This window comes from Cuculus canorus, unplaced genomic scaffold (genome assembly GCF_017976375.1).
Source record: "Cuculus canorus isolate bCucCan1 unplaced genomic scaffold, bCucCan1.pri scaffold_62_arrow_ctg1, whole genome shotgun sequence".
Lineage (NCBI taxonomy): Eukaryota > Metazoa > Chordata > Aves > Cuculiformes > Cuculidae > Cuculus > Cuculus canorus.
In genome coordinates, this window is record NW_026527843.1 from 1,299 (window position 1) to 28,345 (window position 27,047).

General features: G+C 53.0%; 1 protein-coding gene across 2 annotated transcripts; it reads left to right on the forward strand.

Moving 5' to 3' along the window:
• The first annotated feature begins 402 nt into the window (after positions 1-402).
• LOC128850713 (hydrocephalus-inducing protein-like) lies at positions 403-9,177 on the forward strand. Of its 2 annotated transcripts, none has more exons than XM_054055698.1 (6): positions 403-635; positions 2,097-2,295; positions 2,618-2,717; positions 3,389-3,485; positions 5,272-5,390; positions 7,166-9,177. In XM_054055698.1, the coding sequence occupies exons 1-5, from the start codon at positions 613-615 to the stop codon at positions 5,276-5,278; spliced, it is 426 nt and encodes a 141-aa protein (XP_053911673.1). In that variant the 5' UTR covers positions 403-612; the 3' UTR covers positions 5,279-5,390; positions 7,166-9,177. The 2 variants fall into 2 exon arrangements, with proteins under 2 accessions (XP_053911673.1, XP_053911674.1); XM_054055699.1 differs by having other exon boundaries at positions 5,272-5,379; positions 7,162-9,177.
• Positions 9,178-27,047: the final 17,870 nt, after the last annotated feature.

Sequence of the window (27,047 nt, forward strand, 5' to 3'; positions counted from 1 at the left end):
TTCTCTCGCTGAGTATTGCAAGGGAGTTCTCTGGTGCTTCTGGAAGTCATGCATGAAAGTCTGCCAGATGCCAGACCTCCTTGGCCCCACACACCCCCAAGTCCTTCTCCTCAAGGCTGCTCTCCATCACATCGTCCCCCATCGTGTACTGAAAACAGGGATTGCCTCGACCCGGGTTTAGGACCTTGCCCTTGGCCTTGTTGAATGTCATGAGGTTCTCGTAGCCCCACTTCTCCAGCCTGTCAGTCACCAAGACAGTATCCGTGAAGAGTTCCCCTGCTCCGGAGACCTTGGTTGAGCTCAGAGAGGTTACAGAGCAAAGGCCGCGAGTGTCTAGGACAAGTGGCACAAGGACGGCTGGGTCCACCTCCATGGTTCCCAGCGGAGGAAGGATGAGAACCTCTTCCCTCTGTTTTAGTGGCAAGCCCTCTGATGTAGACCCTGGCTGCAGGGAGCTGGGCTCTGTGCTGGCCTTGCCACTGCGCTGCGGAGTGTTTCTAAGTTAGTGGATTGTCATCTGCAGCCCCTTCTTCACCAAACCAGATGGATTGTCGGTAGGCGTGATGTGCAGCGGTGCTGGCTTGGTGTGAGGGAGGTTCAGAGGCCCCCTCTATGCTACTCCATGTGCCTCTCTGGTGATTACTGGAGTTTGTTTGTTTGTTTGGGTTTTTTTTTTCCCAGTTTGGGGAGCTTTACTTTTAGAAAGGTACCAATTGTGCTATGAGACCAAATGCCTGACACAGAATAACAAAAACACACATATTGGGTGACCATCAAGTGGTCTCTGGGCTTTTCTCTGAGTAATGGCTTTTTCAGTTTTGCCCAAAGTTTGTTGTGCATCACTCTTTAAGTAGGAGGTGCTGTTAAAGCCACGTCCTCCCTTAAGAAGGTTAAATAATGGACTCAGTTCTGCATTAGTTATATCCAAATAAGGTTGAACTCGATTGATTGTTCCTAGGAGCTTTTGCAGATTGTTTTAACTACTATTTGCAATTTGCCTTGCTGGGGTTCCATTGTGGCATTCAAACTTTTCCACTTTTTCTCAGTACTCCTCCATTTTTAAAGAGCCATGTCCTTGTTCTCCGAGCCATTCTCCAACACCAGAGGAGCACAATATCCCATGAGCAGGCAGTTCAGGATTAATGAGAAGGTTTTCAGCTATCCCTGATGTCTGCCTGTGCTCTGCTTGGTGTTGTGCACTCTCATTTATGGACAGACAGGGACAGATGGGACAGTTGGGATGGGATCTCCAGGGCCTTGTGCTTCCATGGACATGCTGCCCCAGGGGCACAACTCAGGGCAGGCCCAGGCAGACACTTGGGAGGTACTTGGGGCTGAAGGACCATGGATGGGTGAACTTAAGCAGACAAAAGGCACCTGAGCTTTGGAGGAGCCGGAGAGGGATGGAGCTGATCTTCCTGTGTGGTGGGTGCCTTGAGGGCCGGAGCCACCACTTTCTGCTGCTTTGAGCTCTACAGGGAGACAGAAGGAGCAATTATTCTGCTGATGGCTTTGTAAACCGCTCGTTAGTCTGTAGTATTGCTAAAACAATACAATTTGACATGGGGGGAGGAAGAGGGGGAACCTGCAGAGGAATCCAGATGACAGTTGCCTTTTCCTGATTCTCACTGCTGGAGAAAGGCTGCCTAAAAAAGTTGTCCTTGTAGCTGCTGGCTGTTTCTGCTTTTGACATTGCTCTTTTTTTCTTTACATTGTTTGATGTTGAAGGCACAGTTCTTGTCACCATGGGAGCTCCGGAGAGCTGTGGCATTTGGACCACTCAAGGAATCCAAACGGTTTACAAAGCAAAGGAGGATTTTTAGCCCCACTGATGAATGGTTTGGGGTTCCTGTTTTTTGTTTAACACTTGAACTCCAAATTCTTTTCCACGCCTGAGAGAAGGGACCTTTAGCAGAGATTTAGCATTGGTCTTGGGAATTGATCCTTTTTGTTTCCTTCCCCACGACTTTGAGTTCACCCACGAAATACAGGGCGGTCTCATGACTTTTTTTGAAAGAGATAAGGTAAACTATTTTTAAAACCAAACAAAGAAGGGGGAAGAATCCGTGTTATTGTGTGTCTTCCTGTCTCTGCAGGACGGACAGCAAGACGGTGGTCCTGCACAACCCTACCCCGCTGCCCGTGGCCTGTCGGATCCGTGGGCTGGAAGGCCTTGGGGAGGGCTTCTCAGTGTCGCAGGATGCAGGCATCATTGGTCCCTGCTCAGAGTATGGCATGCGTTTGTGTTTCGAGGCCACAAAGGTTGACAGCATTAAGAAGACATTCCAAGTAGAGGTGAGAAGGACTCGGGGGGTGGGCAACCCCGTTCCTTTAGGGATGGAGACTGTACTTGAAAGGCACCCGGCAAAGAGGGCAAAAGGATGAGCCTTCATGAGAGGCCTTTGTACCTGCATTGCCTCCCCAGGCCCTTAGCAGCATGGGACTCTCACTGCAGGATACCATCAGCCTGTGAGAGAAACAGGTTAGGAATCCACAAATGCTTGCCACGGAGGGGAGGCCATGGTGCAAGCAGCCGGCAGAGACAAGGACCCGTGTGTTGTCTACCAAAAGGGTTTAGGAGAACGGTCTAAGCACTGTTTGTTTCCTGCTGCCTCAGGTTTCAGATGCAGAAAAACTCCTGGGCATTGTTCGGGTTGAAAGTATCCAAGTCTTTGCGGAGGCCTATGACATTGGTCTGGACATCAACGTTTCTGCAGGTCAGTGGATGCCCCCAGAACAAAGGAATCCAGGTGCCTTGCACTGCCTTGGCAGAGGGACAGCCAAAGCACATGGGATGGGATGGGATGGGATGGGATGGGATGGGATGGGATGGGATGGGATGGGATGGGATGGGATGGGATGGGATCGGATGGGATGGGATGGGATGGGATGGGATGGGATCGGATGGGATCGGATGGGATGGGACGGGATAGCACGCAGGCATGGCACGGGTACATAGCGCACGTATTCTGCAGGCTGCCAGGAGTGAAGCACTGTCAGGGCACAAAGGCAGCCCCGAGTCTTGGACCTTCAAACTTGGAAGTATGTAACTCCATGTGGAGGCCGATATGGGGGCTTTGAAATGGCAGTGATGTGAACAAGCAGCCGGGGACACCTGAAGGCTTGTCACAGCTTGTAAAGGTGATGGGTCTGTGCTTGGAAGCCAGGAGATGGAAGCTGAGCTCCTTAGCGGCAAAACCCTTCAGATATTCTCTGAGAAAGAGACAGGGCAGCAGAGCAGAATGAGAAAACTTCCACAAAAGGAAACTTGCTGAGAAGGATTTTGTGCCACCGGAAAACCCCAAAGATGTCTCTTGTCACCTGGTGTAGTCTACAGCAGCTCACAAATATTCACCATTTCTTACCTTGCTGTGTGGGTTTTCTGCAGGTAGAGGTTATGTGGATTTTGGAGCCCTTAAAATCCTGGGTGAGGCAAAGCAAGTGCTGACTCTGAAGAACAGAGGGAAGTACGAGATCGTGTACAGGTGGGTCCAGCTGCCTGGTCTGTGAATGCATGGTGCCACCATCTGCCCAGGCCTGCGTTCTCCTTCTGTCCGTGCTGGCACCCTCACAGTTCGGGTACATACAGCATCTGGGCTTTCCAGTCCCAAGTGTCATCATAGGGAATCCAGGCCCACCCCAGCAGTTCTTCACAGCTGAGCGGGAACCAGAAGGAGACACCCTAAAATTTAAGCCCCTCACCGCTGAGATTCATTTTCTTCATTCAAGGGTCAGCTCATTTCTCTTCATGAGGCTCTTTAAAGGAGGGAATGAAGAAATGCGCTGTCAAGGGTAGCTTGCAACATTTGTGAGTGTCTGCTCTCAGTGTCAAGATCTGGGATTCCCCGAGCACAGCTGCACTCTTACTCTTTCATGCTTTTATGGTCCCTGAAAAGTCCTGGCTGTGCTGGTGGCACTGGTACTTTGAGCTGCAGGTGTCTTTGTTTCTTCCCTTTCTCCCCAGTTCCAAGCTGGAAGCCGCAGATCCCTGTCGCTGTTGAGACACGACACGGTGATGTGGCAGCAAGTTTCTCTATTGGAGTTACATGGCTGGCGGGCGCGGGCTTGGTCTTACACGCGCCTCTTATACCCTTGATTAACACACGCGTCTCCGCATGATCGGATTAGCTTATACATAAACAATTTGTGAATGGATGGTACTACTTTCTTGCACGGTCCTATATTGTCTGCCCACTTCCCGTCCCATGATCTCCTTCCGGGTGCAGTAAGCAGGGGTCCCCAGCCCGCTGTGGACCCCCACATCAGAAGGCCGTCACCAGTTTTCCAGTTTGCTGAACTGGAAATAGTAATGCTTTGTTGACACCGCATCTGCAAGGAAAGCAGTCCGGCTGGCTGGTAGCGAGCGGAGAGTTGCTTGGTCCCAGAGGTCTTGGTGTGGGAGCCGAGGTCAAGGCTGCAGCAAAGGCCTGTGCTGTCTGACTGGGGCTACCCGAGTTGCCTCAGTGTCTTCTCCGTCAAAACAAGTCTCAGAAGAGGATTTGACTTTTCTCCTGTGAATTGTGAGGGTCCGAGAGAAGCTTCCCGCAGAGCCTGGCCAGGCTGTTGAAGCAGGCTTCTGGGACGCTCTTTGAGCAGGCTGCTGCTTTTCACTGTGGGAAATATGTAGGCAGGAACCTGTCAATCACTCTACAGTTTTCCTCTGGGATTTCCAGATCTCATTGTCACCACCAAAATAAATACCCAGGAAATGTCTGGCACCTTTCTGCGACGCGCTTACCAGCTACTGAGTGATGCAGCAGGTGGTGAATCTTGCTCGCCAGGCATTTGAAGAGTTTCTGAACTGCAGTAGTCGAGTATTTCAGTCCTGCTTTGCCATAAAGAAATAGAAAGTGTTACAAAATTTTACTTCAAACTGCACAAACCCAGTATTGCATGTGTGGAGAGCAGGAGTGGATGAGGTTTGCTTTGCTGTGCTGACTTGCTTGGCTCGCCAGGGGCAGCAGTTCCCAGTACCTCCTGCTGCTGTCGGTGTGACTCACGCAGGATCAAATGCACGTTTCAGAGATTCAGAGATCACGTTTTAAACTCTTTCAGGGTGCAAGCAGGTCACTAAACTAGAAACCAGCCCCAGGGACTGGTTAAAAATCAGGCAGCAGCCCAAGGGCTTACCTCCTGAGGGTCCTATATCTTCTCCTGGAGCATCTAGAGCTGGGCTCTTCCAGCCTGGAGTCAGGGACTAGCGTGGAGGCAACCTGGAAAACCCGGGATAACAGTGGGAAACGTTGTACTGAAACAGAAATCTCTCCCCAGGCCGTGAAGCCAGGCTGCCCCTCCACATCAAAGCGGAGGGCATAGGGCCCCGGCTCCGCTTCAGCTTCGAGCAGCTGGACATTGGGAATGTTTTTGCTGGATCAGCCCACAGCTATGAGGTGAGCAGTAGGGGTTCACAGGAATTGGAGTGGATCCTGATGGCTTCTGGGCAGCTGTGAGCCTTGTGGACCTGCGGGATTTCTGGCAACTGAGGCAGTTGTGGGCAGGGAATAGTGACGTAACAGTCAGATTGGGGGTGGGGGGTGTCACAGAATGTGGATGCTTTTTGATGGGGTCTAAAATGTGCGTGTGTTGTTCATGGGGCCCTAAATCCTGCCTTTGGGCAACCTCCCTTTGAGGTCAGCTGGGAGGCTTCGTGCAAAAATAACCCAACAGCACAAAAAGCCACTTCAGCCTTGGAACATCTCTGTCTCTAAAGAGAGCAAATCATTTCTGGAAAGAAGCAAGGAAACGGTCTACATATTTGCAAATTCGCCCCTCCTCCCCCCACTGTCAAGACTTCTGCAAAAAACAAGATAGAGCAGTGAAAAGAGGTAGAAAATGAGGTGATACCTCATGCCAAATGCTTTCAAAAGATGGACTGTGGCAGGAAAGGACACATTAAGTTGTTTTCTAACCAAAACATTGTGCTCTCTGCATTTTTAATGCTGATACTTTATCGATTCTCTCTGTATCAGTTTATCAATTTACCTGAGAAAATGTGAATAAGTAGGTGATGCTGTTAGTGCCACACTAAGCAGCAAGGCTGGAGCTAAACCTCAGCTCAGCGTAGAATCCCTGAGTGTGATTTGTAACTAAGGTGTAAATCAGATGAGAGGAGAGAGCAGTTCTCAAGCCACCACTGCAGGGTTGGAGTACAGGAATATTTTCAACAGCAGCTGCAAGAGTAAAAAGAATGGACACCTCTCTGCTTCCATCTCAGTTTTTCTGACAGGTTTCGCAAGGACAAAAATTAGGGAGCAGGAGTCCATTGCAGAGAGATCAGCCCGCGGCAGTGGCAGGGCTTCCCCCTGAAGCAATCAGTAACATTAGGGCTCTGTTCTGGGTGGGTTTCTTGGTGACAGCATGCAGGCAGATGTGGGCGCTCCTTCCCTGACATGAAAAGAAGTGCATCTTGGCAAACGCTGCGGGGTTGTGTCACTCGTTCAAGGCAGCTGATCTACCGAGCGTTCAAGAAAATAGGCTTATTTCTGAATTTGCAGTTTATTCTCAGAATGGTAAATTCGTTTGTGGTGGCTGTATATAAGGAAGCGAAATTCTTTGGAGTAGATGGAGCAGCTCTGCACCTCCTGCTCCTCCTTTCCTGACGTCTCTGTCTTAACAAGGGCTGAGAAACTGTCACATTGAAGTGAAAATAAAAAAAGCCCTGACTAATGTGCTGTAGCAGAGCTGGAGAGCATTGCTGAGGTTGGTTCTAGTGCAGCCCCGAGGTGTCTGCTGCAGGCAGTGAACTTGTCGGCTGCAGTGGCAGCTGAACGTGTTCTGCCTTTGGCAGGACCAGGCTCACCTGGAGCAGAAGCTGGTGTGGATGAGTCACACGCGAGGCTGCCGTAGGCCTTCAGGGCTCTTAGCGGCACGGCTGCATCGACGGGGGGATGCTGTGCTGCTCCTCTGCACTGCACGTCGAAGCAGACTGCTCTGTGTCAGCGGGGTAAACCCAGAGTGATTCAGTTCATGTGAAGTTATCACTACTTTGCATGAAAAAAAAGCAAAGGCAGAACTTGTCCTGTTTGTATTTTCTTTGACTTCAACCAAGCAGCAGCACACAGCGTCTTCTGCCATTGGCAGATATTGAGTATTTAAACACAAATCAACCTTCTGTAAAAGGGAAGATTTCTTAATGTATTTCTGTTTCGTGTTCTTACTGCTACAGGTGATCCTGTTTAACAAAGGAGCCATCGATGCTCCCTTCAGCTTGATACCTCCAAGTACAGCTCTGGGCTCCTGCTTCACCTTTCTCCCCTGGAAGGGCATTATTTCATCAGATGGGCTCCAGGTCATCAAGATCTCCTTCAGTTCCACCATCCTGGGGAAATTCACAGAAGAATTCAGGTTCAGGGTGAATGGATCCTCTGAGCCTGTGACTTTGGCTATCAGGTGAGGAGGGATAGAGGATCTCTTTGGGCACATTTGTAGCCGCCTCTGGGTAATCATCTCCCACCTACCTCATTTTGTGATGCAGCAGAGGGAAAAAAAAGGTGTTGTCTAAAGTCTTAGTGTGGGGTTGCTAGGATCAAGATGAAGACAAAGCCAAGGCTTTTTAACCTTGACTCCAGTTTGAATCCTGCAATTCCAGCAGCAAATGAAGTGCGGTTCTCTACAAGGGGAAGTGACTGTGCCTCTGATGCTCTCAATACCCGGCGCAGCTCTAAAAGCCTTGAGTCCTTGTGGGAAGCAGCTCTGCCTTCATGGTTGGTGGCTCTGTAATTTTCCAGGATGCCGTGTGCACGGAATTTGGCAGCAGTGGGTTCTTGCTGTGACCCTTTGCTACCACTGTGTGAGAAGCCCAGGGCTTTAAGTGATTTCCATGATGGAAAAGAGTTTGCCTGAAGGCTGCAGGGGAAAGTTGTGGGATTGCCTGCCGCCCAGCCTGGGCTCCCAGGACCTGGAGTGATTCCTTCCTACAGGGAGCTCTTTGCCCGTGGGCCCTGGCAGACAGTGTGATGGTATCAGCTCTGGGCAGCGATGGTCAGAGACGTCCCACCTGAACACACAGCAAGGCCAGCAGGGCCTGGGAGGTGGCTGAAGGCTGGGGCAGCCTGGGGCGAGTCTGCAGCCGGAAGCAGTGTTTTTAAAATCCTCTGTGAATAATCCATACAAAATGGGCGGCAGCAGCAGCCTCAGCTTCATCTCTGGTGCTAATGTGTTGGGAGAAGCTGTCCTCCCAGCGCCTGCGCAGGGAGAGCTCCGGTGCCTCCTTTCTGCAGGCAGAAAAGCGCTGGTGCGGGAGTTGGGAAGCCCAGCAGCAAATGCTGTCCCGAGGACTTGGGCATCGTGCCATGGGCTGGTGCCACTGCAAAGATAACCCTCACCAAGCAAAAGGGAGGAGGGGGAAAGAAAAACTGATGATCGGAGAGGCAAAGCTCCCTTCTCGGGATCCCAGCAGCCTGCAAGCTTGTCCCAGCCAGTCTTAAGCGTGGGCTGGGGGATAACATGGTGTTGGCAGGAAAGCTGATGCTGAGTGCCCTGGAGCTGTGGGGCTGCCTGTGCGTCCTCAGCATCCGGGCTGCTGGGCTGCTGCTGTTGGGAGGCGCTAGATCAAAACAGTAAAGAAATTAAGGGAATCCATGGTTGATATTACCAACAGCTAAGGGAAATGGATAAAAGAACAGCGTGGTTAATACTTTGCAAGAGAGGAGTGGTGAGAGGGGCAGTTGACCTCAGTAGAGAGACAATTATGTTGGCTTTGTGTTTGGAGGGCAAAGGCTGCTATTTTTGGAGATCAGGAAGGAACATTTCACAATCAAATAATTTGATCTCCTCTGTCCCTGCCCCAAAATTGGTCACAGGATGTTATTGCGTAAGCAGCTTTCTTCTTGTAGGAGGGCGGCTTTTGCTTGTAAAGATGTGCTGATGACAGGTGAAACAGAGTTTTTCCTGGATAGTGCCACTGCCTCTGCCCCGCGATGGCCTTGCTCCTGAGGAAGGAAAGAGCTGGCAGCGGGACAGTGGTCTTTTCATTTCCCCATTACCAAATGAAGTTATCCTTTTTTCCCTATCAGTGCCCTGGCTCCCAGTGCCCACCACGTCCTCCCCTTCCCTGTGGCCACTCTCTACGCTGTTGTGTCAGCACAACCCGTTCTGTCTCGTGAGTGCAGAGCGTATGTCTCAGTGAAAGGGGATTGGTGTTACTTTGTTGAATTTCATCCTCAGCCGTGTACTCCCCTATTCCTGGCTGGTGGCTCCTATGCAGCGGGTCGGATGGTGCCCCAGTGTTGGAGAATGGATGCAGGAATGGTTAAACGAGCAAGGCCATGGATCTATGGAGAAGCTGTGTGAGACTCGTATAACATAGAGGCCGCTTGACATAAGTGTAGATCTACCAGCTGCAATGGGAATGTACCAGGGGAGTATTGAAACATGCTGATAAGGGAGTAGGTAATGGTCAGGCTGACCTAGAAAGTATGCAGGATGAGCATAACGTAAGGAAGCAGGAATGTACCGTGGGCCCCCAGCTGCAACTGCAAGCAGGAGGGAATAAGATTAAATGAATGCAATAGTAACCAATGATTGTTTTACAAATGTATAACCAAACCAATCAAGTTTAGGGAATGACTAAATAGAATGTAGTGAAAGATATATAAACCGCAACTGTAATCAATAAAGTTGAAGCTTGCTTTATCACTCATATTGAATCGTCCGCTTGCTTCCCTCGCCCGTCACAAGTGGCGCCCGAACAGGGACCCCCAATCCCTGTTTCCACCGGACGGCGAGCTCGGCGAAGCACTGGTAAGCAGCGACCAGGGGGCGGAAGATCGGCAACACTGAATCAGTACTTACGATCCGCGCCTGAACCCGGATACCAAAGGAGGAGGTTCGCCGGCCGAGTAAGGAGACTACCTACTCGTATAAAGGAAAGGCTGCACTACTTGAGGACTGGCTAACGTAAGAGGGTCCGTTAAGCGCGCAATGGAACGAGAGGTAGCATTTGAAATTTTACGCTTTTTAGAAAAGCGGGGAGTAGGTCCAATTAAGGGCTTAATAGACGAGTGGAAAAATTATGGAGATTGTTTGTAAAAGTCTGGAAAAGTGCCAGGATACAGTGACCAGAAGGCGAAGATTAAGAGCTTATGATTTCGTTAGGGATCGTTGCACTCTAGTCCGAACGCCTGAATCGTCAAAAAGGGATCCGCCGCCCGACATCATAAGGCTTTGGAGAGATAAGACAGAACAGGGCTACACGTAAAGACTTTATAAATTTATAAGTGGTTTTTTCTCTGACCAGAAATGGATAAAGAAGTGGCTTATGAAATATTACAAAGCTTCTTAGAGAAGCGAGGACTTGACTCACAATATCTCAAACAACTTGCGGGCCTCATTGCCTTAGGAAAAACTAAGGGATGTTTTAAGGATCCGAATGAGATATTTGAGGAAAGTGAACGGCGCAAATTTGGGAACGTCCCGTGGGAGGCACTTATAGATGATGATAAAACTGCAAAGAGACTAACGAAAGCTTGGAGAGAGATTACAAATTGTATAAAACGTTACAAGGTAGAAAAACAGTTAGATGTTGAAATCCAACACCAGAAAATAATAGCGAGGAATCAGAGGAGGAAGAAGATGCCACGAAAATGCTGTAACAACCAAGGACTGTTACCTGTTAAACAATTGATACAAACCTTATTTTGTGATATATGTGCATGTGTTGAGTGTTGTGTGTGTTCGGTGCTGTGTGTAGTTTAAATATTCATACCATCATGCTGTTCTTATTGACCGGTCGTAAACAATATTGTATAGGTATATTAAGCTAGCTCTCAAAAGAGTGGTTCTGTGTGTGTGTATGCGTGTGTGTGTTTAAAGCGCTTTAAACGTTTGTAAGACTTGCAAATTGGGTTTTGGTTATATTGAGCCTCTGTTTTGATTAATCTTTAAAATGCAACTCTGAAACCTTTCAATCTCAAACGTCCACTAAGCCGGCAAACAGGTAGTTTTACCTGGGACCTTTGAAGTGAAAGGCTGCAGAGGACAAGATTTTTAAAATACATAGAAAAAAAAATAGAAAAAAGAAAGAAAATATGAAATACAGAAAGAAAAACAGAAAAGGAAACGGAAAAAGAAAAAATAGAAAAATAGAAAAAAAAAAACCAAACAAAAAAAAATGGAAAAAAACCCAGCCCTGTGGCTGTGTGTGTGAGTTCCCCCACCCCACCCCCCATCGCCCCCCCTCTTACTCCTGTAAGGTTTTTTGTTTTGTTTCAGCCTGGGAGTTTCTATCTCTCTCTCGGGGAGTAACAGTTTATGAAGAACACTCTGCATTCCAGTGTCCCTTATCAGATCAGCAACTGCTGGGTCCTAGTGCAGACAACTGTAAAGGGAATTTTTGCCAAATACTAATGAAGACATGATTTAAGAGTCCAAAAGGAGTATCCTCTGAGAGTAAAAAAAAAACTGCAAAGGAATAGAAAAGTTAATGCATTTGCAGCCTTCAGAATTCCCATATAGGTAAAAACAGACAAAAGAAGCCAGGGGTAAACCGTTAACATTAAAGAACCAAGGAAACCAGCAACCCAGCATGCAGCGGAGACGTGTGACAACAACAAATGCTCCTACTTGGATCTTCTTCACAGCCTCCTCAGTAATAAGAGATTGAAAAGCACACAAGGTTTCGCTCCAAGCTTTTGGTCCTATTGGTAGCGGTTTAAGTGTTTTGGTTAGTAGGTCATTTGAGTGTCACTTTGCAAAGTCTTTTTGTGTAACCTGGTGTTATTAATTCTGATTTTACTGGACAAATACAAGCTATGGTTTATATTCCTTTCCCACCTGTGTATATCACCCAAAGCAGTTGTGTTACTCAATTAATACCATTTCAAAGATTGTATTAGAGAAAATAGGCCTTCAAGTCGCACATGGAAAAAATTCAAACCTGGAAATATTTTAAGTGGAAAATTTTGAATGCTACAATTGAACCCCAGCAAGCCAAATTGCAAATAGTAGTTAAAACAATTTACAAAAGCTAAACCTTATTTGTGTATAACTAATGCAGAACTAAGTCCATTATTTGATCTTCTTAAGGGAGGACATGGCTTTAACAGCACCTCGAATGATGCACAACAAACTTTGGGTGGAATTGAAAAAGCCATTGCTCAGAAAAAAGCCCATAGACGACTTGATGGTCATCCAATACGTATGTTTTTGTTATTCTGTGTCAGGCATTTGCTGATCATAGACTTAAAGGACTGTTTCTTCACTATTCAGTTACATCCTAATGACACTCAACGCTTTGCATTCACTTTACCCACAATCAATAGGGAAGGACCTGATTTGCGCTTTGAATGGACAGTATTGCCGCAGGGCATGAAAAATAGCCCCACTTTGTGTCGGTTGTTTGTGGATAATGCTTTAAGAGAAATAAGGCGTGCATGGCCACAAACCATGATCTATCACTATATGGACGATATTCTTTTTGCACAGAACCAGCCATTTACCACTCAACAAGAGAAATATTTGGAGACACAATTAACTACACATTATTTGATTATAGCAATGAAAAAAATTCAATGTTCCCCTGTTTGGAAATATCTAGGATGGAACATAACGAATTCTCAAGTACAACCACAAAAATTAACCTTTTGCACTTCGCTTACAACAGTTAATGATGCTCAACGACTTTTAGGAGACCTGCAATGGTTGCGACCTATAGCAGGAATCACCAATGATGAACTAGATGCTTTGCGTCCTCTTTTAAAAGGAACTGATCCAGCATGGAAAATTACTTTAACAATCGAACAACGACAAATGATACAACGCCTTAGTGAAACTCTTGTCGACTGCACAGTGGACCGTATAGATCCCAACTTGCCTGTGGACCTCACAATTCTCCAAGAGCGATCCCAATTTATCAGAGCCCTTACGCAAATAAAGAAAAAGGGGGAGATTAGAGTACTCGAATGGATCTTTACAATGGATGCATCATGATCTGAATGTAGTAATGGACTCCATGTATGTTGCCAATATAGTGAATCGTGTAGAAGACGCTCGAATAAAAGAAATACACAATCAACGCTTGTTTGATTTAATTCCACAACTACAATCAGCTATCCGACAACGAATGTGCCCTTTTTGCATAGTACATATTAGAAGTCATATGTGGACAGAAGGACTTGGAGAAGGAAATTATAGAGCAGATCAACTCGTATCTTTGGCCGCAACACTGAGCGATTTTGTGAAGGCACGAGAAGCACATAATGCCTTTCTCCAAAATGCACGAGGACTACATCGACAATTCAACATTACAATGGAGGAAGCAAAAGGAATTGTCCACGCCTGCCCTACACGCAGTCATCATGGACCTGGTTTAGGGTTAGGTGTAAATCCAAGAGGTCTCAGATCTCAAGAATTATGGCAAATGGACGTGACCCATTTTGCTGCATTCGGCAGATGGAAATATATACATGTCACCATAGACACTTATAGCAAATACATATGGGCCTCTGCGCAAACGGGTGAAAAGGCACTCCATGTTATAAGACACTTAACACAATGTTTTGCCATTATGGGAGTGCCTCAGGCGATAAAAACAGATAATGGTCCAGCATATACTAGCATGAGGGTTCGACGATTTTTACAAATATGGGGAGTACGGCATACTACTGGTATTCCACACTCCCCCACAGGTCAAGCTATTATTGAAAGGGCTCATCAAACCCTAAAACAATATCTTCAAAAATTTATGGATCTATCTGATATTCAGAACGATTAGCAAAAACTCTCTTTGTTTTAAACCATCTATGTATATTTGGAGATCAGAAAGAACCATCAGCATGGATCCATAGTCATGATAGTGATGAGCAAAAGAATCCACCAATGTTTGTTATGTACAGAGATCTAACAACGGGAACCTGGATGGGGCCAGCAGAAGTTAGGTATATGGGAAGGGGTTATATGTGTGTGCTTACCCCCACAGGACCAAAATGGATTCCCAGTCGTTGGACTAAAGCTTCTATAGCTCCTGGTACCCCATCTGGCCCCGGCATTGATAATACCGCTGACCAGCAAGAAACTGCAGAAGAATAAGCAGGAATTTGAAAAAACGCCTATGCAACAATCGCGAAACATTCCGATAGAGGAAGACAGAAGAATAATAGAAGAGAAGTTGTTGCTGACTCTACGACCGTTGCTGGCACAATTGAAAGGATACTCAGAAACCATCGACAGGACGATAAAACACTGCCAGACTTTTGAAGGTCTAACTATAACTATTGGACAGTTGTCAGAATTTTATATACAAGGATCAGCGGGAAAAAATTGTCTCGACTGTAATAACCCATGTTGCGCCGCTTGGGTAGCTTTAAATTGCGGAGGTTGTGGTAAGATTTTCTGGATAGAATAATCTTTTGTACGGGCTTTATGGTGTAATAGATGTGAATTTAATCATAACTTTAATAGCTGGCAGAGAGAACTACAGAAACAAACAGGACTAGCAACGACCGCAGCCTTAGCACTATTTGAAGCACCTGAGCAGAAAATATTGGCTTACCACCTTTGGGAATTGAAAAACATTGTTAAAAGAATTACAATTCAGAGCAGATCACGCATTATCTCAAAAAGATGTAAAAAGGTGCTGCCCGTAACACAGCATTTTGTGGTGGGACCCGTTATAGGGGATCCTGACAAAGAATTGGACCAGTGTTTAAGCAAACTGCAAAAGTTGAAACTGCAACATCTAGGAACAGTAAGAGTTAAGAGGAGTAAGAGGAGAAAGAGAAAATAAAATGAGGCTTAATTGTGTTGTATTGCTTAGTAGTATTATAGCCAGCATAGTGGGAATCACACACTTTAATCAGCCAAGAGATAACATTTGGGTAACATTAGCAAGCCAAACTAACCAATCGTCGCTTTGCCTTAGCTTAGGAGGGGTTACTAATCCTTTTCGAACTTGCTTGGTAGGTCTGCCTGTCTGGAATCCCAAGGAATTCTGTGGTTTAGTAGACAATAATACGCTATGCCAAAATCTATCCGCTGTAAAAATAATGGGGGGGAGAGTTAAAGTAGACCCATTCCGAGAGGATGCTTATCAACAGTGTCAACTGATACTGTCCCTTAACACCACTTTGCACTCTCCTCCTGAAGAATTGAACCTTTTCGGGAGCGCTAATGCCAGTCTGTCTAACAAATCCCTGGGTGGCTGGGTCAGTTTCACTCCTGTCAAGCCTGTAGACCCAAGCATTATCATAGAGACCAGAAGATCTTGGGCCACCCTAGATTCTCATTTAAAATGGACTGATGTGATCACACAAATGTATACCGGTTGTAATGCCAGCAGCATTACTACCCCAAGAAAACTGCCCACAGGACATATTGGATATGCTTACAACGGGTGTGCAAAGCGTAAATCATGCAGTTCTGCAAAATAGAGCTGCTATAGATTTCTTGCTCTTAGCACAAGGACATGGGTGTGAGGAATTTGAAGGTATGTGTTGCATGAACCTGTCCGACCACTCCACATCCATCCATGCTAAAATAAAGGAACTACAACAAGGTCTTCACCAACTTGCACAAGAGAAAGGATGGGGAATAGACAGTTGGCTGTAGTCTATCTTTGGGTCCCTTTCCCCCTGTCTTTTATCAGTAATCAAAGAAGCTTTGCACTGGTTTGGGCTCATATTATTGCTTGTAGTTGTATGTAAAATAGGTTACAATTGTATTATGCGCAATATCATGAAAAATCAGAATGCATTGCTTGCGCAAAAAGAAAAAGGGGGAAATGTTGGAGAATGGATGCAGGAATGGTTAAACGAGCAAGGCCATGGATCTATGGAGAAGCTGTGTGAGACTCGTATAACATAGAGGCCGCTTGACATAAGTGTAGATCTACCAGCTGCAATGGGAATGTACCAGGGGAGTATTGAAACATGCTGATAAGGGAGTAGGTAATGGTCAGGCTGACCTAGAAAGTATGCAGGATGAGCATAACGTAAGGAAGCAGGAATGTACCGTGGGCCCCCAGCTGCAACTGCAAGCAGGAGGGAATAAGATTAAATGAATGCAATAGTAACCAATGATTGTTTTACAAATGTATAACCAAACCAATCAAGTTTAGGGAATGACTAAATAGAATGTAGTGAAAGATATATAAACCGCAACTGTAATCAATAAAGTTGAAGCTTGCTTTATCACTCATATTGAATCGTCCGCTTGCTTCCCTCGCCCGTCGCACTTCCCCTTCTCATGCTTTCTCCCCCCCTCCCCGTCTCGTGCTTTCTCACCCCCGTCTCGCTCTATCTCCCCCCTCCTGTCTCGCGTCTCACTTTCTCCCCCCCCCCCCTCCCGCCTCGCTCTTTCTCCCCCCCTCCCGCCTCGCGCTTTTCCTCCCTTCCCCCGCGCCTCGCACTTCCCTCCCACTCCCACCTCGCGGTTTCTCCCCCCCCGCCTCGCGCTTTCTCCCTCCCTCAGTCTCTCGCATTCTCCCCCCCTCCCCATCTCGCGATTTCTCCCCCACCGTCTCACGCTATCTTCCCCCTGCTCTCACGTCTCGCTTTCTCCCACACCTCCCCTCCCGCCCCGTTCTTTGTCCCCCCCGCCTCGCGTTTTCTTCCCCCTCCCCCCTGCCTCGTGATTTCTCCCCCCCATCCCCGCTTTGTGCTTTCTCCCCACCTGCCTCGAGCTTTCTCCCCCTTTCCCTCCCCGCCTAGCACTTTCTCTACCCTCTATCCACCTCGCGCTTTCTCCCCCCCGCCTCGCGCTTTCTGTCCCCCCACTCGCGCTTTCTCCCTCCCCCACCCCGCACCTTTTTCCCCCCGCCTCGCGGTTTCTCCTCCCCCTTCTCGCGCTTTCACTTCCCCTCCCCGTCTCGAGCTCTCTTCTCCCTTTCCCGCCCCATTTCCCACCCTCTCTGCCTCGTGCTTTCTCCCTCCCCTGCACGCCTCGCCATTTCTTCAATCTCGCCATCTCCACCATTCCCCCCCGCCTCGCGCTTTCTCCCCTCCCCGTCTCGCGCTTTCTCCCCCCCCGCCACGCGCTTCCTATCCCCCTCCCCCCCGCCTCGCACCTTCTCCCCCCCTCCCCCCCAGGCTCGCGCTTTCTCCCCCCGATCCACCTTGCGCTCTCTCCCCCACTCCCCCCTTGCCTCGCGCTTTCCCCCCCCCTCCCCCCCCGCCTCGCGCTTTCTCCCCCACTCCCCCCTGCCTCGCACTCTCTCCCCCTCCCCGCCTCGCGCTTTCTCACCCCCTCCCCCGCGCCTCGTAGATTTTTTCCCTCCCCCCCGCCTCACGCTTTTTCTCCCTCCCCCCCGCCTTGCGCTTTCTCCCCCCTCCCCCCGTTCGCACTTTCTCCCTCTCTCCCCGCCTCGCGTTTTCTCCCCTCCCCGCCTCGCCCTTTCTCTCCCCCCTCCCCCCACCTCGTGCTTTCTTCCTCCCCTCCCCTCCTCGCGCTTTCTCCCCCCTCCCTGCCTAACAATTCCTCCCCCCCTCCCCCCCGCCTCACCCTCTCTCCACCCCTCCCTGCCTCGTGCTTCCTCCCCCCCTCCCCCCCGCCTCGCGTTTTCTCCCCTCCCCACCTCACACTTTCTCCTTTTTCTGCCCGCCTCGTGCTCTCTCCCCCCTCCCCCCGCCTCGCGCTTTCTCCTCCCCCTCCCCCGCCTCTCGCTTTCTGCCCCCCTCCGCCCCCTCTCGCACTTTCTCCCCCCTCGCCCCCCCGTCTCGCGCTTTCTCTCCCCCCGTCACACGCTTTCTCTCCCCCTCCCCGTCTCGCTCTATCTCCCTCCCCCTCCCGCCTCGCGATTCCTCCGCCCCCCCGCCTGGCGCTTTTCCCATCGCCACCTCGCGCTTTCTCCCCACCCTCCCCGTCTCGCAATATCTCCCCCCCTCCCCACGCCCGCTCGTGCTTTCTCCCCCCCTCCCCCCCCGCCTCGCGCTTTGTCCCTTTCCCACCTCGCGCTTTCTCCCCCCGCGCCTTGCGATTTCTCCCCCCCTTCTCCATGTGGTTTCTCCCCCCCTGCCTCGCGCGAGTAAGGGTGTAAGCGAGGCGGAGTAAGCGCGAGGCAGAGAGCAGAGGGAGAATGGGTGACGCAGGGTGTGGGGGAGAAAGCGTGAGGCAGGGGGGGAGGGGGGACAAAGCGCGAGGTGGGGATGGGGAGAATGCGCGAGGCGGTGGTGGAGAAAGCGATTTCTTCCCCCCTCCGCGCCTCGCGCTTTCTCCCTCCACTCCCCCCCCACCTTGCGATTTCTCCCCCTCCCCCTCCACGCCTCGCACTTTCTCCCTCCCTCCCCCCAGCCTCGCGCTTTCTCCCCTCCTCCCCCCCCGCCTCACGGGAAAAGTGCAAGGTAGGTGGGAGGGGGGGAGGAAGCTCGAGTCGGGGCGGATAGAAAGCGCGACGCGGGGAGGGGAGGAGAAAGCACGAGGTGAGGGGGAGTGGGAGAGAAATCGCGAGATGGGGGCAGAAAGCACGAGAAGGTGGGGAGAGAAAGAGCGAGGCGTGAGGGGGAGGGAGCGCGAGGCGTAGTGGGGAGAAAGTGCGAGGTGGGGGGGAGAAAGTGCGATGTGGGGAGGGAGTGGAGAAAGCGCGAGGCAGGGAGGGGGTTGAAAAAATGCGAGGCAGGGGAGAATGCGCGAGACGGAGTGCAGGGGTAAAATCGCGAGGCAGTGGGGGAAGGGGGGGAGATAGCGCGAGACGAGGAGGGAGTGGAAAAAGCGAGAGACGGGGATGGGGGGAGAAAGCGCGAGGCGGGGGGGAGAAAGAGCGAGGCAAGAAGGGGAGAAAGCGCTAGACGTGGGATGGAGAAAACGGGAGGCGTGTGTAGGAGAAAGCACGAGGAGAGGAGCGGGGCAGAAAGCGCTTTGTCCACCACCGCCTCGCGCATTCTCCCCCCCCACCGCCTCGCGCTTTCTCCCCCAACTGCCTCGCGTTTTCTCCCCCCCCCATCTCGCGCTTTCTCCCCCCCTCGCGCTCTCTCCCCCCCTCCCCCCCTCGCGCTCTCTCCCCCCCTTCCCATTTCGCGCTTTCACCCACCTCTCCCGGTCTCGCACATTCTCCCCCCCTCCCCCCCACGCGCTTTCTCCCCCCCCCGCCTCGCGCTTTCTCCCCCCCCGCCTCGCGCTTTCTCCCTCCCCTGCCTCGCGCTTCCTGTCCCCCTCCTCCCGGCCTCGCACTTTCTCCCCCCCTTTCCCCCAGCCTCGCACTTTGTCCCCCCCCGCCTCACGGTTTCTACACCCCCTCCCCGCCTCGCGCTTTCCCCCCCCCTCCCCCCACGCCTCGCAATTTTTTCCTCCCTCCTCCCCTGTCTCGCGCTTTCTCCCCCCCCTCGCCTCGCGATTCCTCCCTCCTTTACCGCCTTGCTCTTTCTCCCCCCGCCTCGCGCTTTCTCCCCTCCTCCCCCCCCGCCTCGCGCTTTCTCCCCCCCTCCCCCCTGCCTCGCGGTGAAAGTGCGAGGTGGGGGGGAGGGGGGGAGGAAGCTCGAGGCGGGGCGGATAGAAAACGCAACGCGGGGAGGGGGGGAGAAAGCGGGGGGCGGAGAAAGTGCGAGGCGGGGGGGAAAAGGGCGAGGCAGGGGGAGGGGGGGAGAGAGCGCGAGGCGGGGGGAGGGGGGAGAAATTGCGAGGCGGGGGGAAAGCGTGAGGCGGGGGGGAGTGAAAAAGCACGAGGCGGGGGGAGAAAGTGCGAGGCGGCGAGGAGGGAAAAAACTGCGAGGCGGGGTGGGAGGGGGGAGAAAGCGCGAGAGGGGAGGGGTGGAGATAGCGCGAGGCGGCGGGAGGAGGAGAAAGTTCAAGGCGGTAGGGGAGGGAGAAAGGGCGAGACGGGGGTGGAGGGGAGGGAGAAAGCAGGAGGCGGGAAGGGAGTGGGGGAGAAAGCGTGAGGCGGGGATGTGGAGGGAAATCGCGGGGGGGGAGAAAGCGCGACGCTGGGGGGAAGAAAGCGCAAGACGGGGAGGGGGGGAGAACGCAGGAGGGGGGTGAGAAAGCGCGAGGCGGGGAGGGGAGAGATAGCGCGAGGCGGGGGGGGAGGATGGAGAAAGTGCGAGGCGAGGGGGGAGGGGGGGAGAAAGCGCGAGGCGGCGAGGAGGTGGGGCACGGGGCTGCGCAGGGGTGTGGGCGGTGGGGGCGATGGGCGCGAGGCGGTGGGTGTGGACTCGAGGCAGCGGGAGGATAGCGCGAGGTGGGGGGGAGTGGGCGCGCGAGAGGAGGGGGGCAGAGAGCGTGAGGCGGGGGGGGAGAAAGTTCGAGGCGAGGAGAGAGGAGGGGAAAAAGTGAGAGGCGGGGGGGAGTGGGGGAGAAAGCGCGAGGCAAAGGGTGAGGGGGGAGAAAGCGCAAAGGAGGGAGGGGGAGAGAAAGCGCGAGGCGGGGGGGGAGGGGGGGAGATACGGCGAAATGGGGAGTGGGGGAGAAAGCTCGAGACGAAGAGGAGAGGGAGAAAGGGCAAGGCGGGGGGGAGGGGGGAGGAATTGTTAGGCAGGGAGGGGGGAGAAAGCGCTAGGAGGGGAGGGGAGGAAGAAAGCACGAGGTGGGGGGAGGGGGGAGAAAGCGCGAGGCGGGGGGGAAGGGGGGCAGAAAGCGCGGCGGGTGGAGAGGGCAGAGAAAGTGAGAGGCAGGGAGGGGAGGGTTAGGGTTAGGGTTTCTTTCTCCGCCGCTCCTCTCCTCGCGCTTTCTCCTACAAACGCCTCACGTTTTCTCCATCCCCCGTGTCGCGCTTTCTCCCCCACTCCCCGTCTGGCGGTTTCTCTACCCCCGACCCTCCTCGAGCTTTCTTCCCCCCTACCTCCCCCACACCGCACATCGCAGTATTTCCCCTCCTCCCCCGCCCCTCATCTGAGGACCTCCTAAACCCTCCTGGAGACCCCATCCCACCACCTGAGGACCTCCCACACTCTTTGGAGACTGCATCCCACCACCTGAAGACCTCCTAAACCTCTCTGGAGACCCCATCCCACAACATGAGGACCTCCTAAACCTTCTGGAGACCCCATCCCACCACCTGAGGACCTCCTAAACCCTCCTGGAGACCTCATCCCACCATCTGAGGACCTCCTAAACCCTCTGGAGACCCCATCCCACCACCTGAGGACCTCCTAAACCCTCTGGAGACCCCATCCCACCACATGAGGACCTCCTAAACCCTCTGGAGACCCCATCCCACCACCTGAGGACCTCCTAAACCTTCTGGAGACCCCATCCCACCACCTGAGGACCTCCTAAACCCTCTGGAGACCCCATCCCACCACCTGAGGACCTCCTAAACCCTCTGGAGACCCCATCCCACCAGCTGAGGACCTCTGACACTCCTTGGAGACTGCATCACACCACCTGAGAACCTCCTAAACCCTCTGGAGACCCTATCCCAGTACCTGAGGACCTCCTAAACCCCCCTAGAGACCCCATCCCACCACCTGAGAACCTCCTAAACCCCTCTGGAGACCCCATCCTACCACCTGAGGACCTCCCACACTCCTTGGAGACTGCATCCCACCACATGAGAACCTTCTAAACCCCTCTGGAGACCCCATATCACCAGCTGAGGACCTCCTAAACCCCCCTGGAGACCCCATCCCACCACCTGAGGACCTCCTAAACCCTCTGGAGACCCAATCCCAACACCTGAGGACCTCCTAAACCTTCTGGAGACCCCATCCCACCACCTGAGGACCTCCAAAACCCTCTGGAGACCCCATCCCACCACCTGAGGACCTCCTAAACCCCTCTGGAGACCCCATCCCACCACCTGAGGACCTCCTAAACCCCCCTGGAGACCCCATCCCACCACCTGAGGAACTCCTAAACCCTCTGGAGACCCCATCCCACCACCTGAGGACCTCCTAAACCCTCTGGAGACCCCATCCCACCACCTGAGGACCTCCTAAACCCTCTGGAGACCCCATCCCACCACCTGAGGACCTCCCAAACCTCTCTGGAGACCCCATCCCACCACCTGAGGACCTCCTAAACCTTCTGGAGACCCCATACCACCACCTGCGGAACTCCTAAACCCTCTGGAGACCCCATCCCACCACCTGAGGAACTCCTAAACCCTCTGGAGACCCCATCCCACCACCTGAGGACCTCCTAAACCTTCTGGAGACCCCATCCCACCACCTGAGGACCTCCTAAACCCCTCTGGAAACCCCATCCCAGTACCTGAGGACCTCCTAAACCCCTCTGGAGACCCCATCCCAGTACCTGAGGACCTCCTAAACCCTCTGGAGACCCCATCCCACCACCTGAGGACCTCCTAATCCCCTCTGGAGACCCCATCCCACCACCTGAGGACCTCCTAAACCCTCTGGAGACCCCATCCCATAACATGAGGACCTCCTAAACCTTCTGGAGACCCCATCCCACCACCTGAAGACCTCCTAAACCCTCCTGGAGACCCCATCCCACCACCTGAGGACCTTCTAAACCTGTCTGGAGACCCCATCCCGTCACCTGAAGACCTTTTTAACCCTCTGAAGACCTCATCCTACCACCTGAGGACCTCCTAAACCGCTCTGGAGACCCCATCCCACCACCTGAGGACCTCCTAAACCCTCTGGAGACCCCATCCCACCACCTGAGGAACTCCCAAACCCCTATGGAGACCCCATCCCACCACCTGAGGAACTCCCAAACCCCTATGGAGACCCCATCCCACCACCTGAGGACCTCCTAATCCTTCTGGAGACCCCATCCCACCACCTCAGGACCTCCTAAACCTTCTGGAGACTCTATCACACCACCTGAGGACCTTCTAAACCCCTCTGGAGACCCCATCCCACCACCTGAGGACCTCCTAATCACCTCTGGAGACGCCATACCACCACCTGAGGACCTCTCACACTCTTTGGAGACCGCATCCCACCACCTGAGAACCTCCTTAACCCCTCTGGAGACCCCATCCCACCACCTGAGGACCTCTTAAACCCCTATGTAGACCCCAGACCTCTGCCAGGCGCGAGGAGGGGGGGGGAGAATCCCGGGGTTGGGGGGCAGAAAGTGCGAGGCGGCAGAGAAGCGCCTCCCTTTTCCCCCCTTCTCCCCCCCTCCCCTCGTGCTTTCTACCCCGTCACTCTCCCCCCCGCCTCGTGGTTTCTTACCCCCTCCGCCTCACGCTATCTCCACCCCCCCCACCTCGCGCTTTCTTCCCCCCCACCTCGCGCTTTATCCTCCTCCCCCTCCCGCCTCGCTCTTTCTCCCCCCCTTCTCAGCCTCGTGCATTCTCCCCCCCATCCCCGTCTCACGCTTCCTCCCCCCGTCCCAGCCTCGCGATTTCTACCCCCCCATCTCGCATTCTGTCCGCCCCTCTCCGTCTCACGCTTTTTTCCCCCCTCCCCGCATTGCGCTTTCTCCCCCCCTCCCCTCCCGCCTCGTGCTTTCTATCCCCCTTCACCCCCTGCCTCGCGCTTCCCCTTCCCCGCCTCGTTCTTTCTCCCCAACTCCCGGCCTCGCTCTTTCTCCCCTGCCTCACCTCCTCGCGCTTTCTCACCCCCCGCCTCGCGCTTTTTCCTCCCCTCCCAGTGTCGTGCCTTCCCCCCCCTCCCCCCCTCGCGGTTTTTACCCTCTCCTCTCTGCCTCGCGCTTTCTCCCGCCACTGCCCTACTCTTTCTCCCTCCCTACTTTGCACTTTCTCCTCCCCCCGCCTCGCGCTTTCTCCCCCTTCGCCTCGCGCTTTCTGCACCCCCTCCCTGCCTCGAGCTTTCTACCCCCCCCCGCATCGCGCTTTCTCCCTCCCTCCCCCCTCGCCTCGCGCTTTCTCCGCCCCCTGCACTCCTCGCACTTTCTCCCCTCTCCCCCGCCTCGCGCTTTCTCCCCCCCGTTTCGCGCTTCCTCCCTTTGTCCCCCCCGCCACACACTTTCTCCTCCCCACCCCCCCACCTCGCACTTTCTCCCCTCCCCGCCTCGCGCTTTCTCCGTCCTCCCCCCTTTGTTTCACACTTTCTCCCCCCCTCCTCGCGATTTCTCCCCCCTCCCGCCTCGTGCTATCAGCCCCCCTCCCCCCGTCTCGCGCTTTCACCCCCCCCGTTCCCCCCGCTTTGTGCTTTCTCACTCCCTCCCCCACCCCCTCGCGCTTTCTCCCCCCGTCCCCCCTGGCCTCGCGCTTTCTCCCTCCCCCAAGTCTCTCTTTTTCCCCTCTCCGCCTCGCGCTTAATCCCTCCCTAACTCGCGTTTTATCACCACCCCACCTGGAGATTTCTCCCTCCCCGCCGCGCGCTTTCTTCCCCCTCCCCCCCGTCCTCGTGCTTTCTACCCCTCCGCCCTTCGCATTTTCTCCCCCTTCTGTCTCGCGCTTTCTCCCCCCCGTCTCGCACTTTTTCCCCTTCCACCCCGCGCTTTCTCCATCCCTTCCCTGTCTCGCGCTTTCTCCCCCCACCGTCTCGGGCTTTCTCCTCCCCTTCCCCTCTGCCTCCTGCTTTCTCCCACCTCCGTCCCAGCCTCGTGCTTTCCCCCCCTCCCCCCCCAGCCACGCGCTTTCTCCTCCCCCCGCCTCGCTCTTTCTCCACCCATCTTCTCCTCCATCTCCTCCTCCATCTCCTCCTCCATCTCCTCCTCCATCTTTTCCAGATGGAGAACTTTGGGTTCTTCTGGTGGTGGAATCTCCTCCAATTGAGAACTTTGGGTTCTTCTGGTGGTGGAACTTTCTGGAGATGTCAAAGCTCTTCTGGTGGAGCTGTGGTGGCTTTGGCTCTTGGAGCAGACCCATCTCCTGAAGGTCCTTCCGTCCATCACAGCGCATCTCCGGCCACCGCTTCTCCCTCCGCCATTTTGGCCGCTCCCTCCGTGGTGGATGGGACCTTCCGGAGGCCCTTCTTCCCGACGTGGCCGTCGGCACAAGAGGACCCCTTCTTCTCCTCAGGTGGGTCCCATCACGGACAGCAGAGATGGAGAAGAGGTCCTCTTGGGCCACCACTTCTCCACCATCTTCTTCTCCATCTCCTCAAGGTCACGGCCGCGTCTTCGCATCAGCGCAACGGTGACCTTTCAGAGATTCCCCCCTTCTCCCCCCTCCCCCTCCCTCTTCTGTCCACCTCCCCTAGCGAATGGTTCTCCTTATTCCAGGACCTCTCTGAGACCACCAAACCCCTTCCAGAACCCTCTGGAACTGATTTAGGTCCTTCAAGGACCTTTCTGAGACAACCAAAACCCCTCCAGAACCCTCTGGAACACATTTACATCCTTCAAGGACTCCTCTGGGACAACCAAAACCCTTCCAGAACCCTCTGGAACCCCTTTATATCCTTCCAGGAGCCCTTGAAGACCACTAAAACCCTTCTAGAACCCTCTGGAACCCCTTTAGATCCTTCCAGGAGCCCTTGAAGACCACCAAAACCCTTCCAGAACCCTCTGGAACCCCTTTAGAACCTTCCAGGACCCCTCTGAGACCACCAAAACCCTTCCAGAATCCTCTGGAACCCCTTTAGATCCTTTCAGGACCTCTCTGACACCACCAAAACCCTTCCAGAACCCTCTGGAACCCCTTTAGATCTATCAAGGACCCCTCTGGAACCCCTTTAGTTCCCACCAGGACCTCTCCGAGACCACCAAAGCCCTTCCGGAACCCTCTGGAACCGCTTTAGATCCTTCCAGAACCCCTCTGAGATCACCAAAACCCTTCCAGAACCCTCTGGAACTCATTTAGGTCCTTCAAGGACCTTTCTGAGACCACCAAAACCCTTCCAGGACCTACTGGAACGCATTCAGATCCTTCCATGACCCCTCTGAGACAAACAAAACCATTCTAGAATTCTCTGGAACCCCTTTAGATCCTTCCAGAACCGTCTGGAACCCCTTTAGATCCTTCCAGGACCTCTCTGACACCACCAAAACCCTTCCAGAACCCTCTGGAACCCCATTAGATCCATCCAGGACCTCTCTGACACGAATGAAAGCCTTTCAGAACCCTCTGGAACCTTTTTAGATCTTTCAAGGACCCCCTTGGAACCCCTTTAGATCCCTCCAGGACCTCTCCAAGACTACCAAAACCCTTCCAGAATCCTCTGGAACCCCTTTAGATCCCTCCAGGACCCCTCTAAAACCACCAAAACCCTTCCAGAACTCTCCAGAACCCCTTTAAAAGTTCTGTCCAATCTTCTTTCCTTCAAGAAAGTAACGTTATTAAACCGAGGAGCGGCTGCGGAGGCGTCGTCTGCTGTCGAGGCGTGAGTGGGAGCGGCTGAGGAGGGGGGAGCGTTGGTGGAGGGGTGGTTTGGAGGGTGGTGTCCGTGCTGAGGCGGTTTGTGTGAAGCGTCCATGTGGGCGTCGGGGCCGTGGTTGGGAGTTGTTGGGTGCCTCGGGGTGGTGTGTTTGGCGCTGGGGGTAAAGGTGGCGGCATGGAGGCGGCGAGGACGGGGGGAGTAAGTGCAATGCGGGGAGAAAGCGTGGAAGGGGGGAGAAAGCGTGAGGCGGGGGGGCAGAAAGCGCCCCTTCATCCGCCCCAAACGCCAACTTCACATATCTTTCAGCATCAAAAACCCACACTGAATTGAATATGAAAGTTAAGAAACGGCCCTGGATGGCAGCGTGTGAGGAGAGAGACAGCACCGAGGGACTGAAGGCCATTAACTGCCACATCTATGGCTCCTCTCGCAGCTCCCAGCAGGGAAACCGGGGTTCAGGCTGGGGGCAAAGGGTGGGGCACAGCTGGAAAACTGAGTCTATTTTTTTGTCTCTGAGAACCTCACAGGGTTTTTCTCTGGAAGCAGTCCCAGACCAAAATCCTCTAAAAGTCCTCGGGAAGGGCCATATCGTTCTGCTCCGCTGCCTTTGAAAATATTCCTGCAGGAAAAAGAGCTTTTGCTGAGGCTGTTGATGCTCCCCGAGAGCAGTGGCACAGCACGGGGTGGGGTTAACAGTGGTGTTGTCCTGCAGTGCATATTAGCAGTGCTTTAATAATACATCAATTCAGCTGTAATGGAAATAAGATCAGTGATCCTTCTTGAAGGCCACCAAAACCCTTCCAGAACCCTCCGTAAGCCCTTTAGATCCTTCAAAGACCTCTCTGAGACCACCAAAACCCTTCCAGAAGAGTCTGGAACCCCTTTAGATCCTTCAAAGACCCCTCTGAGACCACCAAAACCCTTCCAGAACGCTCAGGACCAATTTAGATCCTTCAAAGACCCCTCTGAGACCACCAA

What these genes read in the sequence shown, in the direction of transcription:
- LOC128850713 (XM_054055698.1), top strand. Translation starts at nt 613, where the DNA reads ATGCTACTCCATGTGCCTCTCTG. An exon ending in CTACTCCATGTGCCTCTCTG is followed by an intron (nt 636 to 2,096) that starts GTGATTACTGGA and finishes CTGTCTCTGCAG; the next exon opens with GACGGACAGCAAGACGGTGG. An exon ending in GGACATCAACGTTTCTGCAG is followed by an intron (nt 2,718 to 3,388) that starts GTCAGTGGATGC and finishes GGTTTTCTGCAG; the next exon opens with GTAGAGGTTATGTGGATTTT.